The sequence below is a fragment of the Camelus bactrianus genome, chromosome 35 (assembly GCF_048773025.1).
Source record: "Camelus bactrianus isolate YW-2024 breed Bactrian camel chromosome 35, ASM4877302v1, whole genome shotgun sequence".
Lineage (NCBI taxonomy): Eukaryota > Metazoa > Chordata > Mammalia > Artiodactyla > Camelidae > Camelus > Camelus bactrianus.
Window position 1 is genome coordinate 23,363,019 of NC_133573.1, and position 17,737 is coordinate 23,380,755.

The window sequence follows — 17,737 nt, forward strand, 5'->3', positions numbered from 1 at the left end:
CACTTGACCTCTGAAATGTGCTATAAAGTTCCAAATTCTTAGTTGTGAACTTGGTCAAGTAATACTTCTACCTCCCTCCCCCAAGGGTACCCCCAATTCCTAAAGAATAGAAAATCTTCCATCTGGGTTGGCCCAGATTGCTCTACTTTACGGCTTTTGTGCTAACAGAAGAATTAATACATATCCTCTTTCCTCTCAACTGACCCTGTTTGGGCAATGAATTCAATACTGCCCTGTTAGGGGAAAAACTGATATATTGATACACAAAGGAAGCAAGCCCATACATATCAGTCTTATTCACTGCAGGTGGGGAAGTAACCATCCTCACACCAACTAGGCAATGGTGTGAAATGGCTATAAGGACCAGTGAGTGCAGAAATGGAAAGTACAGTGACCCAAGCATCACCAGACACTTCCACAGACACCTCACAACTGCACGTGCATCACTCAACTGCAAAGATACTAAGATTTCCAGACAGTTACTTCGAATTACATCAATGTTGAAATTTGGCTGTAGGAGAAAAGTTCAAACCATTTCTTTCATTACCTGATGTTTTATCAGTTCAAATGTCCATCACTGCTCTTTCTACAGAACACTAAACACCACTGTCCTCTGAAAAATGAAGACCAATTTTTGAAGTCCATCACCATACAGGTTGTATGAAAGCAAAATGGTTCAGTCACCTCTGTAAAACTCTTGGTGAACCACTCAGCTGTATTTTACCAATGACATTCGTTCCAGTACACTTCAAAGGACTTTTTTAAAGCTGAATATCCTAGAACTTAACTGCACTATAAGTCAAATTCCAGTCACCAAAGTTGAAGTCCTTCCATTAATCTTTCTCTTACGTAATTCAAAATGTTGAAGGTGAAGTTATAAATATCTGAAAACCAGGAGGGCCAAATACATTCTGGCAGCTAATAAATGTGTTATGATACCATATGTGTTAAACATTAAATATTTATAAAATCTAAAAAATCATCTATTCATATTATAAGCAAAATGTATTCATTACAAACAGTGATTCTGATTATGTGGTTGCTTTTATTTAAACTTCTGTGGCTACAGAACACATTTCACCATTTCTAATCAGAGATATGCCACTGTTCATAATTTGAGTGAAATTTCACCGAGTTCATCAGTTAGAGTAATATTTTTATATTATGACAAAGCTTTCTCTTGCATATTTAACCACCGAAGCATATTGGCAGAAGAAAAAGAATTTCACTGTGGCAGCTGAGGAAAATTCTGGATCATGAAAATTGAAATATTTCTGAATCCACCAGTTCAGAAGTAAATCAGTTCTCTATTATAGAAGAAAAAAAGTCTGTGTGGGAATGAATGGGAATGTTCCATCCAATAAACATAGATTTTAATATGATTATATTATATAAACACTTTGTTAATATTTATTGAGAGACCACAAGGATCTTTCCTCTGCAAATACACATATATATATTTCCCTTATAATTCAGGAAGTATTTTAATATTCAATATTTTTTCAAAGTATGAAAGACATCCAGAGACAGTATCACAGTGAAAATTAACTGCATTGCGTTGGATTCTTGATTTAATCTGGAATATTGTACTAACCTCTCCTCTGAAGCATCACAACTTAGAGTAGCATTTTAAATGCTCTAAAAAGTCCTATATATCCAATTAAAAGAACATTTTCCCATGGAATTTCTAAGCTGTTCTGATTTGAACACAAATCTATCCATCCTTCCATCTTTTTTGGAACACACACACAGTCTTTTTCTATGTTATGACTGAAAAGCAGATATGCATTTTTTCAACATTTTATTGAGATACTATGTGCTTAGTATAAATTTTACCTCTTAACCATTTTTAAGCACACAGGTGAGTGGCACTAAGTACGCTCACACTGCTGTACAACCAACACCTTCATGTGTCTCCACCACTGTTCATTAGCCCAAAGCGAAACTCCACGCCAATTAAGCACATCCTCCCCTTCAGCACTGGCAACCACTCCGCTTTCCACTTCTATGAATTGGATTCCTCTAGGTAGGTGCCTTACGTGAGAGGAATTACACAGTACTTGTCCCTTTGTGACTTGCTTATTTCCTTTAGCATGACGTTTTCAAGGTTCATCCACGTTGCAGCATGTGTCTAAAATTTTGATATATTTTATATGTAAGTTGTTAAGCTAGCCGATGTACACCTTTAGATATGTTTGCTATATGTTATGTTTTATTTTATTAGAAATGGTTTTAAAATATATTGCATATGGGGAGAGGGTTTATCTCAAGTAGTAGAGCGCATGCTTATCATGTATGAGGTCCTGGGTTCAACTGCCAGTACCTCCTCTAAGAATAAATATATAAACATAATTCCCTCTCCCCACCAAAAAATATATATATATTGCATATGTGTTTTATTCTTAAATGTCCCTATTTTATACAGAATCATGTTAATACCATCAAAAATCTATTGTTTGGAATAGATGCAGGATGTGTCTTTCTAGGACTGGCTTATTTCATTCAGCATAATGATTCCACTTACATGAGGTTGTCTCAAATACTCAAGCTCACAGAAGGAGAGAACAGAACAGTGGTAGCGGGGACTGGGGGGACACGGAAATGGCAAGTGCTTGTTCAGTTGGTATAAAGTTTCAGTTTTGCAAGAAGCAGGCTCTCCTACTGTCAGCAATACAGCCCTGTGCACCTTTTTGTCAAATGCTTTGCAATACTTTTAAAGGCTCTGTCAAAAACACATCCTTTTATGAAGTATTTTGAGAAGGGAGAGGCAGAAAGGTGGGGGAGCTTGGGAAAAGCTCTCTTGCCTGCTCCACTGGCACCCGTCCGACCGCTCATGTTCACTGAAATGATGTATCTGAGGTGAAAGTGCGGTGGAGGGCAGGCATTTGTCTGTGCATCTCCCACATCAGTCCTGAGGATGGAGCCTCTTAGGTGCACGTGGCAAAGTTTTCCGGGGCCAGTGCACTAAGCTGCTTACAGTTTTGACAGGTGACATCCTCTACCCGCTAAGAGTCAGAAGACTTTGGACAAATTCTGCAAAACTGCTCGAAGGCAGGCTCGTCACACCAAGCGTGGGCACGTTCCCATCCTTGCAGTGATCACAGCCACATTCCTGATCTCTCTCTCTCTCCCTCTATATATATATATATATATATATATATATATATATATATATATATATTCTACACTGTCCTAGAGACTCATCCTACAGTGGGATAAAAAGAAGATACAAAACCATTTTTCTTGTGTTTCATGAACTTAAAAATCCTATTTGTAAAAAAGTTTCATTTTATAAATTCAAATTTGTAAAAGACAAATTTAAAAGTATGTGTAAAATGTTTCAAAGTGTTTTCAGTTTCAAAGGAAAGCCTCTCTTATTTAGTTCTAACGTATATAATATGCATGTGTATATATGCACAAATGCGTTAAATACTTTAATTCAGAAAATAGTGTAACATGTATCAGTTATGATAATTCAATGGCTACATAATTTCCTCCAAGCAAAACGGACAGCACAAATATTTACATGAAGAACTCATGATGGCATCAAAGTATACAGATGTTTTGTAATATGTTAGATAGCACATGTTTAGGTTACATCCCCTTTACCAAGTTGATCTCAGTCAAGCAAGCATGCTACATTTTCTTTGGCCAAATAAGTTGACATTATTTGGAAAACTGAACAGACTAAGAAGTAACACTATTTGCTGATAAGGATAGACATCTGTCCCCAAAGTCACACAAAAGAAACAGAAGATACACACTATGGGGAAAATGCCAGACAAGTAATCAATACAATTTCAATAAAGGAAGATATATGGGAAAATACATCCAAAATCAAATGCTAAAATATTTACTAATACTCTAAGTGGAATTTGATTAAGAAAACCAATTTTAAAAAGAGCATAAAGACCCCTTCAGGTGTTGGGGGGCTAAGTTTCAATATGTAAAATTGAAAAGACAATAAATATAGTTACTTTGTTATTGAAATTGAATAATACAAACCATTAGAAAAGTGAATTTTTCCAAAAGAAATGAACTACACTGTGTATAAAAAAATTTTTAATGAAGCATAGAAAGGAATATGACCCTCACATTAGAGAAAACAAATTGCCCTCACATTTTTAATGACAAAAAGAGAGCACCCAAAAAAAATCAGTCCAGGTCATGTTGGTAAGTAGCCAATTTTGTTCAAATCTAGTGTTAAAATCAGGTGTCTGAGGAATTAACTGAATTGCAGTTTATGAACAGGCAGAGGACTCCCCCTTGCTTTCCCATCTCCTTTCTCCTGCATCCCTGTCCATTGCTCTTAATAAAATCCTTCCTCACCCATTAACAGAAGCTTACTGTACAAAGAGCTTTTCATGAAAAAGGTGACATTTATCTTAACACAGTATTTTCCTCTTGTTCAACAAAGCATATGACTAAAGTAAAACACTGCAACAAACTTTCCAATTTTTGATGATTAAAAAACCCTCCTGTTTGTGATACAGAAATTGATGCATTGGAATTCATTGTTCCTAAGAGACTTAAATATTTTAGTTGCTAAGGTACATCATATAAGAACCATCATGTAGGTTGTAAATTGAATTCTATTTCCTTTCTAGTATGAATTGGTTTGAATAATAATGGGATTTCTTGTCACTACTCCTATCAAAGATTCTCCATATAAGGTCTGAAACAAAGGTGTTGGCTCTCTTTTGCCCAATCATGAGTATGCACCATGGCTGACATGATTTCCATGGTCGTCATGGCTGCCTGGAAGGCAGTGGCGTCCTCCTCACCCCTCCCCACAGTTTCCTCTATTAACTGATCAGCATGGGAAAGTCCTACATTTAACCAAGGTTAGCAATCTATATGTAAGAGAGAAATACAATGAGGTTCCCTCTCCTGTCCACTTTCCTCTTTAACCAAAACACATACACATTTACACACACACCGCCCCCCACTAATCACAACTATGCATTTGTTAAACAAATACATTTTGCAGTGTTAGCAAAAAGCACCAAAACAGTAAGTCAGCACAGAGACCCCCACAAGGAATAGTACTACTAACTTCAGAGTGAGACTGCTTCATCTCATTGACCTTACTTCATCTATATTAACCTCACCGACCTCAAAACACTCTTGTAAATCCAACCACCGTCATGAATATGAGCATATGAATAAGTAAATCATTAATTCACTTACGGCAAGTCACTGGGTCCTCATCACTCTCATCAGAACAGTCCTGCTGAGAGTCACAGACCAACTCCTGGGCAATGCACTGCCCACTGGCACAGGTGAATTCATCTGCAGAGCAAAGCCCTCGGGCTGGGGTCTGTGCACAGGCATAGACCCAGAGCTGATCGAGCCCAATGAAACCGTTCTGGCTCAAGACAGCCCCTTCAAAAATAACCTTTGGGGAAACAAAAATAATTTGTGAGCTTATAATCTCTTCTAAAAGACAAAAAAAAAAAGAAAGAAAGAAAGAAAAAAGAAAGTAGGAGGAGGAGGTGGAGGAGGAGGAGAAGTATAATCTAGATTGAAGAATTGTTGAGAAAAATGCCAGCTTAAAGAGCAAGTAATACAACTAACAAACAGGGTCCTATTTGATAAGCCTGACCCACACACATAAGACTGATGGGCATATTAGAAACCACCCATGAGCTAATGAGAGCATCCCACTTAATCACTGACAACGTCCCTAACAGCAAACTTGTTACTTAGCCAATTTTACAGCCCTCTTTCTTTCATGTGCAAGGAAAAGAATGTGTTGTCACCTGCTTCTACGATGGGAGTTAACAGTGCACCCGGTTTTTGAACTACTGAAATTACTTACTGAAATGCATAAAGAGAAATGTCAGGCAGATAGTAAGGGACAAAACAGAAGAAGAGAATGTTTAAAATGATAAATTTTAAAAGCCATTCATTTTTATAAGAAAGAATGTAATCATCTAAGAGGTGCTAATTAAAGGAAATAAATCTCATTTTCTCCAATCAAATTGCTAGCTTTCTGAAAGTATGCAACATTAGCAAGTGAAACCACCACACACTGCTAGTCTAGTGTAAGATACCGTTCAAGTAGTAACATTCCTTGGGGCTCTATCCAGATCAATGTTTAGTCAACACCAAGAGTGCAGGAGAGAGAGGAATCACTGACTGAATAGCAAATAACTAATTCTCTGCTATCCACTATGGCAGTCACTAGTTATATATGGCTATTTCAATTTAAGTTTATTAAAATTAAAATAAAATTCACTTCCACATTTCAATAGTTAACATTTCAAGTGTTCAGTAGCCACATGTGGCTAGTGGCTACCATACTGGAGGTCACAGAGATAGAAAATTTCCATTAATGCAGAAAGTTCTATTGAATAGCACTGGTCTATATATTGATAACATATAAAAAAGATATTAGAAATAAAGACTGACTTCTTTTCATCTCTTTCAGCTTAAAGTTTCTGAATAGATCTTTTTTCTTTTCAAAAATATGAGTGATACATATTTGTGAAGAATTACTTAGGATCAAGTTTGCCTGTAAATTTAACAATTTATAAAATAATGTTAAATTTAAATCATATTTCATAATAAGAAAACTTTGTATCTTTCTCTAAGATGAATATCATATACATAAAAATTAGGGGACCTACAGATGTGTATTTTCATAGCAGCAAATATCAGATATGCAGAAATGATACCAGTTTGGGTTTCAAAAATTCATGACTTTAAACTTGGATCTCTGCCATTAGTCAAAAGCTAGTTACATTTAACGTGCACTTGGAAGCCTAAAATAACTCCAAAATTGTTTTCTTTATATTTTTTGTTTTATCTTGGAGATAAGTACTAAAACAAATTTCATTATTCAGCTTCTTAAAAACAGTACAAAGGTCCAATTATTTAGTAACTCTTTCAGAAGCTAAAAAAAGGACATCAGCTTAGAAAAATTAAAATAGTGCCAAAATGTTAACTCAATGGGCATATGATATAAAACTCAACTTTGCTGAGAATGCTACAAAAATACTATGATTCAGAAATTCCAATCCCCCCAACCCCCACAGTAAATGGGAGTCTAAAAGTCTTCATGGTTATAATTCAGTTACCAGTTGGGTTCTCCCTTTTAACACCTAGAAAAATGTATGAGTGTGGTATTACCTTAAAGGAATGAAACTGGTTCCATAAGCCACACATACAATCAGTCTCATTATTTCACACTCACACTCCAGTAAAAATATATTTATGCTCTCTACACACAACACAAAATGGATGAAATCTTAAAGTACTGCACATCAAAAATAAAAATCTAAACCGCAATTAATAATACCAGTATTGTGTTGACCCCTCTGATGTTACTATACTTTGTAATATTGCCATGAAATCAGAAAAAAAAATAACAGGCAAACACTTAATATGAAAGTTAAAAAAAGTTACCAGATATGTGTTTTTTCTGCATAACCTCAGCTCTATAGACAACACAAAGTCCCAAGATAATATTTTTGAGACAGCACTCTCACGGAGCAATGTACATTTCAGATGTATCTTTGTACAATTAGAGTCTACGCATGTGTAATGAAGATGTGAACTACTGCATTCAAATCATTTGCATAGACTCTACTGATTTTTCAATACTGATTTGTCAATACCAGTTTATTATTTATCTCCTTCTAAAAAAAAAAACATAAATACTATTCAGCCATAAAAAACGACAACATAACGCCATTTGCAGCAACATGGATGTTCCTGGAGAATGTCATTCTAAGTGAAGTAAGCCAGAAAGAGATAGAAAAATACCATATGAGATCGCTCACATGTGGAATCTAAAAAAAAAACAAAAACAAAAAAAACAAAAAAAACCCATCTCCTTCATAATGCAATTGGCTTCCCTGGTTGCACTGCATGGTGTTGGGGGTGCTAGGGAGGGAAGCCCATGGAAGATGAAGCTCTAAACAACAGTAGTCACACTCCTGCTCCTCCACTCAGGAAAACTTGACCTGAGTAGGGCTAGGCACAAGGAAAAGAAGTAGGTAATTGCTCTCCCCAAATACACAGGTCTACATCCCTAATTTAAATGCTAATTTAAATTTAGCAATGGGTGATACATTCACTACTGCAAGGCTAAAAAAATTAAACTTGGGATAAAAATACTTGTTTTTTGCTTTTATACCTTAAATGTCTTCCGTCCTTCTGGTATTAACACATCCGCTTTCACCCATCTTCCATGAGTTGACGTGTTGTATGTCCAAAATATTTCTTCTTCCTTTGATTCAAATATTCCTTTGATTCACATATTTATATCTGCTCTCTTAACTGCATTTCAATACATTTACGCTACCTGTATGATATTAAGTACTAAGAAATTTCAAGTGTTGGTTAAAAAGATGTATAATATTTTAAAGGAAAAATAAACTGGAGAATGGGGGGTGGAGAAGAAAAGATAGAGCACAGAGGGTTTTTAGGGCAACAAAAATACTCTTTAAGATATTTAAATGATAGATACGTGTCATTACACATTTGTCCACCAATTTGCAACACCAAGAGTGAACTGTATATGTAAACTAGACACTTTGAGTGATCCGGATATGCCAACGTAGGTTCATCAATTGTAACATGGGTACCACGATGCTGGAGGATGTTGACAATGAAGGAGGCTGTGCATGTGTGGGGCGGGGGGGGTATATGGAAAATCTCTGTATTTTTTTCTTGATTCTGCTTTGAATCTAAAACTGCTCTATAAAAATTAAGCCTAAATTCAGGAAATAAAGCATGTCTACATAATAAAGCTGCTTTTTTATGATGGAGAATAAGGACAAAACAAAAATTTGAATGGGATCTTAAATAAAATACTGCACTTCAAAAACAAATTCTAAATAACAATTAATTAGCAATTACCAGCTATTTAAATGTTGATCCCACTGATGTTACTGCATTTTGCAATACTGCCATGATATTAAAAAAGAAAAAAATGGCAGGAAAATATTTAATATGAAAGTAAAAAAAAGTTACCAAATACATTTTCTGTACAATCTGAGTTTATATATTTTTCCTATGGAAGAATTCGTTCCAATTTCCCAATAATAGTTGTTTTCTGGAGATTATACTTCTATTTGACTCTCCAGTCATTCAATCAAAGACCTTTTCATGTCTTCAAAAGCATGTTATGTCATGCATTTGTATAATGATCATCTTCCAGGTAGCAAAGTGTATGCAAAATCATGTTACTATATACTGTGAGGTCAGATACTTGCTAAAAGTCCATAACGTACTTCACAAATCTGCCTGTGGTACTGGGCTTTATGATTTATGACTATGCTTTTATCATCTGAAATAATCCTATTTTTCTTTAGACTTTATGAAACATTCAAGTTAATGTGACATTTCCCTGGTAAAGACAGACCAGACTGTTCACAATGTTCACCCATGGGCTGCATTGCTTTCCCACATATCCATAGAGTGAAAGTGCAGAGTCGGGTATAAACATGTCTCAGGCTGAGCTCTGAGACTTACCTCTGTGTCCTCCTGTGAGAGAGGAAGCAGCACTGGAAGGTGGCATCTAGTTGTTAATTCAAATGACACATGACACATGCTTTTTCACTCTCATAAGCCTTTTATCTCCTCACTCAGTTTCACTTATTTCATTCATAAGCAAGATTTTTTTTAAATGAGTCTATTGTTAACTTAGTCCTTTACTCTCTGTTGTGTACTCCAATTTCCAAGTCTTAAATATTTCAGGAGATCGTCTAAACAAATTAAAATGTACTTCATTTCATCTCTTATTCGTATCAAAGGTGAAGACTTCCACAAGACAAGGAAACATACATCGTGGATGTATTTCCACGAATCGCTCCTAGGTCACATCACAAGGAAATGAAGTAATAAAAAGCTGAGAAATGAAGCAAAACTTTCTCTCAATAAGTTTTATGCCATTCAGTTATTTAGCATCGAGGCATTTAACATCCTCCACAGATGCTTTTAGTGACACTGCCTGGTAAGCTGCATTCATCACGTCCCCTCACTTCCATTTTATGAATAATTTACAGCTCTCGTGTTCTTTTTTCACACTGATTCCCCTCTGTTCTACTGGACGAATGCATTTACATTTTTTTTTAACTGAGCAGCGTTCTTTCTAAATTCAAACAGTTTTTCATACACTAAGTCAGTGGAATACTGTGTATGAAATCCAGATTTTTCTACCACCTTTTCCCATCTACAAACAAACAATGAAAAGGAAAAAGGATTTACCCCCAACTAAATGAAATCAGCTTTTATTTTATTTTTACCCGTACTCTCAGACTCTTACCTAGTTACTTTCAACAGATGCCAATGTAAAAAAAAAACTCTCAGCTCGGAAAAAGTCTTTCAAATGATGTTCTAATTTTCTATTAACTTAAAATCAATAAATCAATCAAAATTAATTAAGTATCTTTACTCTCCTAGACCAGGATCAATAATGCCTTTTTACCTTTCAGGAAAAAATATTTATCACTAGACCTCTTGCAGATCCCTGCTCATCCTTCCCTCTTCCAGTGAAAAAATCACAGGCATCAAATCCAAGGGGTTTTTTTTTAACTACTTTTAAATTGCATGTGGGGAGAGGACCATGTACTCTGGCAAAAACCTTCCTTCAAGGAAAGCTTTTTATAACTTGAAACCTTGTATCATACAAGGAAAAGATACTTTCTAAGGCAATTTCCTTCCATCCCAACTGTGTTCTTCCTATTTACTTGCCAGTGGGAATCTTAAAAATATGTTAAAGGCACCACAAGCTGGGAACCCCACTACCCTTGGCTCAGTGATGTGGAAACTGTCCTCAGGAAAGAGATAGACTGTTGCTATGATTATTATCTTACAGATGATGGGCAGAGACTTCATCCAAGAATAGTTACTTAGATGCCTTTAAAAGTTTCAATTTCTTTTTTAACCACTTGCCTTTCACCTATGTTTTCTACTTCTCAAGTTCTAAAGTACACTGAAAATAAAGAAAATGACCCTAAGCATTCTCATTAGGTATTTCTTTTTTTTTATGGTATAGTGTAAACATAACTTTTTTTAACTTTTTTTTATTGAGTTATAGTCATTTTACAATGTTGTGTCAAATTCCAGTGTAGAGCACAATTTTTAAGTTATATATGAACATACATATACTCATGGTCACATTTTTTTCTCTGTGAGCTACCGTAAGATCTTGTATATATTTCCCTGTGCTATACAGTATTATCTTGTTTATCTATTCTACATTTTGAAATCCCAGTCTGTCCCTTCCCACCCCCTGCCCCCTTGGCAACCACAAGTTTGTATTCTGTGAGTCTCTTTCTGTTTTGTATTTATATTTTGTGTTTTTTTTAGATTCCACATATGAGCGATCTCATATATTATTTCTCTTTCTGGCTTACTTCACTTAGAATGACATTCTCCAGGAGCATCCATGGTTGCTGCAAGAGGCGTCGTTTTTATGGCTGAATAGTATTCCATTGTATAAACATACCACTTCTTCTTTATCCAGTCATCTGTTGGTGGACATTTAGGCTGTTTCCATGTCTTGGCTATTGTAAATAGTGCTGCTAGGAACACTGGGGTGCAGGTGTCATTTTGAAGTAGGGTTCCTTCTGGATATATGCCCAGAAGGATTCCTGGGTCATATGATAAGTCTATTCCTAGTCTTTTGAGGAATCTCCATACTGTTTTCCATAGTGGCTGCACCAAACTGCATTCCCACCAGCAGTGTAGGAGGGTTCCCTTTCTCCACAGCTTCTCCAGCATTTGTCATTTGTGGATTTTTTTAATGATGGCCATTCTGGCTGGTGGGAGGTGATACCTCATTGTAGTTTTGATTTGCATTTCTCTGATAGTGATATTGAACATTTTTTCATGTGCCTATTGATCATTTGTGTGTCTTCCTTGGAGAACTGCTTGTTTAGGTCTTTTGCCCATTTTTGGATTGGGTTGTTTGTTTTTTTTTTCTTATTAAGTCATATGAGCTGCTTATATATTCTGGAGATCAAGCCTTTGTCAGTTTCATTTGCAAAAATTTTTTCCCATTCCGTAGGTTGTCTTTTTGTTTTACTCATGGTTTCCTTTGCTGTGCAGAAGCTTGTAAGTTTCATTGGGCCCATTTTATTTTTGCTTTTATTTCTATTGCTTGGGTAGACTGTCCTAGGAGAACATTTCTGAGATGTATGTCAGATAATGTTTTGCCTATATTTTCTTCTAGGAGGTTTTTTGTATCTTGTCTTACGTTTAAGTCTTTGATCCATTTTGAGTTTATTATTGTGTATGGTGTAAGGGAGTGTTCTAGTTTCATTGATTTACATGCTGCTGTCCAGTTTTCCCAACACCATTTGCTGAAGAGACTGTCTTTATTCCATTGTATATTTTTGCCTCCTTTGCCGAAGATTAGTTGACCAAAAGTTTGTGGGTTCATTTCTGGGCTCTATATTCATTAGGTATTTCTTGATTCATCTGCATATATTCTAAGGGTTGTTTTCTTTATTCTACTCATGGAATATGTAAATGATCATTTTCATCAAGAGCTAATGTTTTAAATGATAGGTTTGGAGTCCTTTTAAGTTGGTGATAAAATATCAACTTGTTAAAGTAAGCCAAAAAGAGAAAGAAAAATACCCTATTATATCACTCATATGTGGAATCTTAAAAAAAAAACAAAAACAAAATGAAAAAAGAAGACACTAGTAAACTTATCTACAAAACAGAAACAGAATCACTGACATAGTAAACAAACCTATGGCTACCAGGAGAAACGGGGTAGGAAGGGATAAATTGGGAATTCAAGAATTGTTAAGATTAACTAAATAAATATATAAAATATAAATATAAATAAATAGATAAAATAGATAAAAAATCAGATTTCTTCTGTATAGCACAGGGAACTATATTCAATATCTTCTGGTAACCTATAATGAAAAAGAATATGAAAATGAATATATATATGTATGACTGAAACATTATGCTATTCACAGAAGTTGATACACTGTAACTGACTATATTTCAATAAATAAAAAAAAAGAAAAGAAAAATATACCAACTTGTAACTTAAATGTACTTTGATGCAGATTTTACTTTGGTGACCAATGTGTTACCTATATCAAGCACAGCAAATAGTGTCAGAAAAGACTGGACATTGCCTTGCAGAATATTGGGTAAACTAAAGGATCAAACATCAGTCAACACTAAGATGTATACCCAGTTGGTTCTGACTAACACACTAGATCAGTTCTCCCTGATTAACTTCTTATTTTCTTATAATATGGGAGATGGACTCTCAATAACATACTCTTATTATATGAGGAGCTATCTGAAGGCAATTTGTTTTCACTCTTTTCTTGTGCAGCCCCAAAGCCACCAGAGCAATGAGATTGCTCATTTTCAATAATCCATAACTCCATTTACACATATTGAAACTTAAAATCCATCAATGATGTTCAGCATAGATTAAAGTAATCCTTAGTATTAGAAGATTTATAACACAAATTCCTACTTGAGCTTAGGATAATAATTCATTCAACATTTAATGAATATTAATTAATCTACCATGTGAAAAGCCATTATTGTAAGATCATATATATTTTTAAAGCATCTTTAACCATAATATAAGCTCAACAGAATTATTCCAGATTTTTTTTACTATGCCTTTGTTGAAGAAGGAGTTGGAATTACAGAGCATTTCAAATTGCATAGAAACTCAATGGGCTTGGTTTACATGGCACAGGTGACAACTGAAAGATGCTTGAAGTTTTAACAGTACAACATATATGGATAAAGTTATTTTATGAAATAACATTGTGAAAATGATCACAGTGACTTTTGCACATGACAATGTCTCCTAAACATTTCTTTTTAAAGGTAGTAAGTCAAGTTAAAGAATGCCTACAGCCTACACACATATTACCAAGAATCGAAATTTCATCTATTCAGTGAATTTGAAATCAATGCAAGTTCCTTCTCACCTTATTATCACAGAGTCCTACTCGCAGAGCACTGTTTTCCATTGAGTAATAGAACTGAAGACGGCAGCTCTTGCCGGAGCAGTGACACACAGAGCTATTCAGATAAGCCTTGCTGTCTAAATGGTTAAGAGCAGAGGCATGCTCAGCTCCCACCCACATATAGTAACCTGAAAAATAAAGGGGAAAAAAGCAATTTAGAAAAAATTACCTGCTGTGTGTTTGAACAAAATTACTGTATTTCTGGAGTTTCCAAAATCAATCTTGAAACACAAATATTTTATTTAAAAGGATAGGGTGTTTTAAAATGCTCACATCAACTAGAGTTTATAGGTTTTTATTTCTGTCTTTAATTTCTAAAATGCATTGAAATCTCCTCCTAATTCCTTAAATCAGAGTTTGATCATACCCTTAATATGAAAATTCAATATTCTTATAAAAAGAAATCTATTGATATAAAAATCTCTATGCAACCAAATGATTATTTTCTTTTAAATGTTACAATGCAATCTTTCTTTAATCAAAAATTCCTCATCTTTCTTCCCAGAATTCTTTTCCCTTTTGATGAATATCCAAGAACTGTGGGAAATCAACAGAAAGTGTGACATATGCATATAACAGGGATTTGAGAAGGAGAAGGAAGACAGAAAGGAAGAGAAGTCATATTTGAAGTAATAATGACTGAGACTCTTCCCCCAAATTAGTAACAGACACCAAACCACAGATCCTGGGAACTCAGAAAACACCAAGCAGGACAAATGTCAAAAAAAACTACACCCAAGCATATATCCAAAACTGCAGACAAAGACAAGACAAAATCTTGAAATATGCCAGGAAGGAAAAACATCTTACCTACAGAGGAACACTGGTAAGAATTGCATTGGACTTCCCTTCAGAAATCATGTAAGCAAGGAGAGAGTGGAGTAAAATACTTAAAAGTATCACAAGAAAAAAAAAAAAACCCCAACAAACTCAACCTCGAATTTGATAGTCAGCAAAATTACTCTTCAAAAATGAAGGAGATATACTTTCTCAGACAAATAAAAACTGAGGGAATTTACTGCCAGTACATCTGCTTTGCAGGTAATGATAAAAGGCATTCTTCAAAGAGAAGTAAGACGATATAGCTCAGAAACTCAGCTCTACAGGGGTGGAGGGTATAGCTCAGGGGTAGAGCACCTGCTTAGCATACAAGAGGTCTTGGGTTCAATCCCCATCACCACCATTAAAAATAATTAAAGGAGCCTAATTACCTCCTCTCTAAAAATAAAAACATTAAAAAAAATTTTAAACCCTCAGATCTACATAAAGAAATAGAGAAGGAATGAAAATAAAATAAAACCTTTTCAATTTGCTTAGCCGATCCAAAAAAAAAAAAAAATGAAGTCTATTCAAAACAGTAATACTCTTAATGTATTTGATAATTGTAGTTAATGTGTAAGTGAAATGAATGACAGCAATAATACAAGGGTAAGGAGGGAAGAATTAGGAGTGTTTGATTTCAGCGCAGCACTCGCACCACCCATGAAGTACCGAGTTATTTGAAAATGGACTTGGATTCGTTGTAAATGCATTTCCCAAATTCTAGAGCAACCACTAAAAAAAGTGAAAAAGGAAGCATATGTACATAATTTTTCTTTGCTACCTGCATCGTCACTACTTTGATCCTGCTGCGGTGCAAACTCCAGGGCAGGAACTTCTCTTGCTTTCATGCGCATCCAGGAAATTTGCCCGGCAGATGGTTCTGACACCCAGTCACACGTGTCAAATTCAAATCCACAGGGCTGGCACACTAAAGAGAGGAGAAGAAGATGCTAGTGGATCATCAGAGTCCACTAGGTTATAGTTGCGATCATGGTTATAGTTGCAATCAAGGCTTAAACACACACACACTAACGCATATTTGGAAATTGTGAACCAATGAGCCTTAGCATGTACTCTACTTTTTAAAAGCTATTCAGTTGATCAAGATGGACATCCTATCAGTGAGAACCATTAACATTTAAAAAAAAAAAAAAAAAGGAAGAGGTTTCCACTTTTTCTTAGACCACGGCTTCAGCTGTGTTTTTTTAAATGGCATACTATCTGACCCTACTCACTGAATGGAATTCAGTTACTTAAATCATTTGCTATTCATAATCACATCGAAATTTTAAAAAAGACTCATTGTATATAATTCCAAGATCTTTAATGGAATTGTTTTACAAAACAACATGATCTTAAACTGATATATTTATGATCTTTAATTTTTAGAATAGATCATGGACTTCCAATGACACTTTAGCTAACACTAGGACATAGCTAACAACAGTTTGTCAAGTGAATATTCCTACTAGTGGTCTGATATTCCTCTTAGGGGTCTAAGTCTCACAGAAGGCCTAACACTAACAAGGCAGGCAGGCACTTCAATTTAACACTTACACCTCAATCCTTCATCTATAGAATCAAATCTGCAGAGACTTGCATCCGGATGGCACAGTTCCTTCTCACTATTTGATGCATCTTGACATGGTAAATTTTCATCTGTTAAATTTAAAGATTGGCAAGAAGTGAGAAGCATTGTCACTAGAAAGAATCGTGTATTTCTCAAAATGTCAGCATTTGTTCTACAAAGCACGCACCACCCAACTCCTCACCCCTTACGGAGACTCATTACACAGAGAAACCAACATAGATTCCAAGACAGAGAGAATGAATAAAACAACCAGGCCGGTGCTTCTGGATTTTAATCAGATCTCTGTGGTAATTGCCAAGCCCCTCAACCAAATTCTCCATGTCTCCACTGAAAGAGGTAACATGCCCTAACATGGAAACAGTTGGCCCACGATCCAATGGATATTTGTACATGTGTCAAATATAACATATGGAATCTTCCTTAACTAGAAGCTGGGTGTGCCCTGGACCTACTTTCCCTGAGAGGCCCATTTCCACCCACTACAGACCTCCAAACACAGGATGTGAAGGTGAACGAAGCAACCTTCTTGCCCCTGTGGCCACCACCCAAGTAATTCTCACTCACATTTCCCTAAATACCTGAGCTTTGACTCCTTGGCATCACATGATACCTGTGTGCCCACTTGTTGCAGTCATCCACAGACATCCAGCCCCCAATCCCCGAGGAATCAAGCCCTTGGATCAATGTCACTCTTCCCTATTTCTTTTTTGTTGTTGTTGTTTATCTGGGGGAGGCTCGGTAATTAGGTTTACTTATTTATTTTCTTTAAGAGGTACTGGGGATGGAACTCAGGACCTAGTGCATGCTAAGCACGTGCTCTACCACTGAGCTATCTCCTCACCCCTTTGTCATTTCAATATTCGCTTCCATCTTGCCTCTTAACTTCTTGATGTTTTCCTTATTGATGCTCAGGAGGGGAGAACCTTGATGTCAAACCACCTCCGCCACCCCTCAGCTGAGGATTAGCAGGCTCTCCCCCTTCCCTCCTCCTCCCCAGCTTCTGGCAACCACTAGCCTGTTTCCTGTCTCTCTGGATTTGCCTACTCTCGACATTTCATATAAATGGCAGCACACATCACACGGCCTTGTGCTTTGGACTTATTTTACTTGGCAGAATGCTTTCAAAGTTCATTCAGGTTGATGCAATATATATCAGGTCTTTATTCCTTTTTTTTTTTAATCCCTACCACTCTACTATTAAATCTAATATTTCATTTTTCCTTCCTAACACACCTGACATAGGAATATTGACATAGGTGATCACTCCCTTTTCCTCGAAATGTTTTCCTATTAGACTCTGGTACCTAACTTTCCGCGGTTTCCCTTTTGAACGACTAGCTGCTCA

The 17,737-nt window shown here is 35.8% G+C and overlaps 1 protein-coding gene across 4 annotated transcripts in view; it reads right to left on the reverse strand.

The window, feature by feature from the left end:
- MALRD1 (MAM and LDL receptor class A domain containing 1) overlaps positions 1–17,737 on the reverse strand; it is a 438,921-nt gene that overhangs the window by 379,380 nt on the left and 41,804 nt on the right. For all 4 annotated transcript variants that reach the window (XR_012504288.1, XM_074358489.1, XM_045511295.2 and 1 more), the window contains exons 6-10: positions 16,359–16,460; positions 15,583–15,729; positions 13,941–14,107; positions 8,144–8,236; positions 5,191–5,398 (exon numbers count right to left, since the gene is read on the reverse strand). Coding sequence is in view for 3 of the 4 variants with exons in the window: in XM_074358489.1 (XP_074214590.1) it covers positions 5,191–5,398; positions 8,144–8,236; positions 13,941–14,107; positions 15,583–15,729; positions 16,359–16,460 (717 nt within the window). In the remaining variant the exon portion in view is untranslated. The remainder of the gene's footprint in view (positions 1–5,190; positions 5,399–8,143; positions 8,237–13,940; positions 14,108–15,582; positions 15,730–16,358; positions 16,461–17,737) is intronic.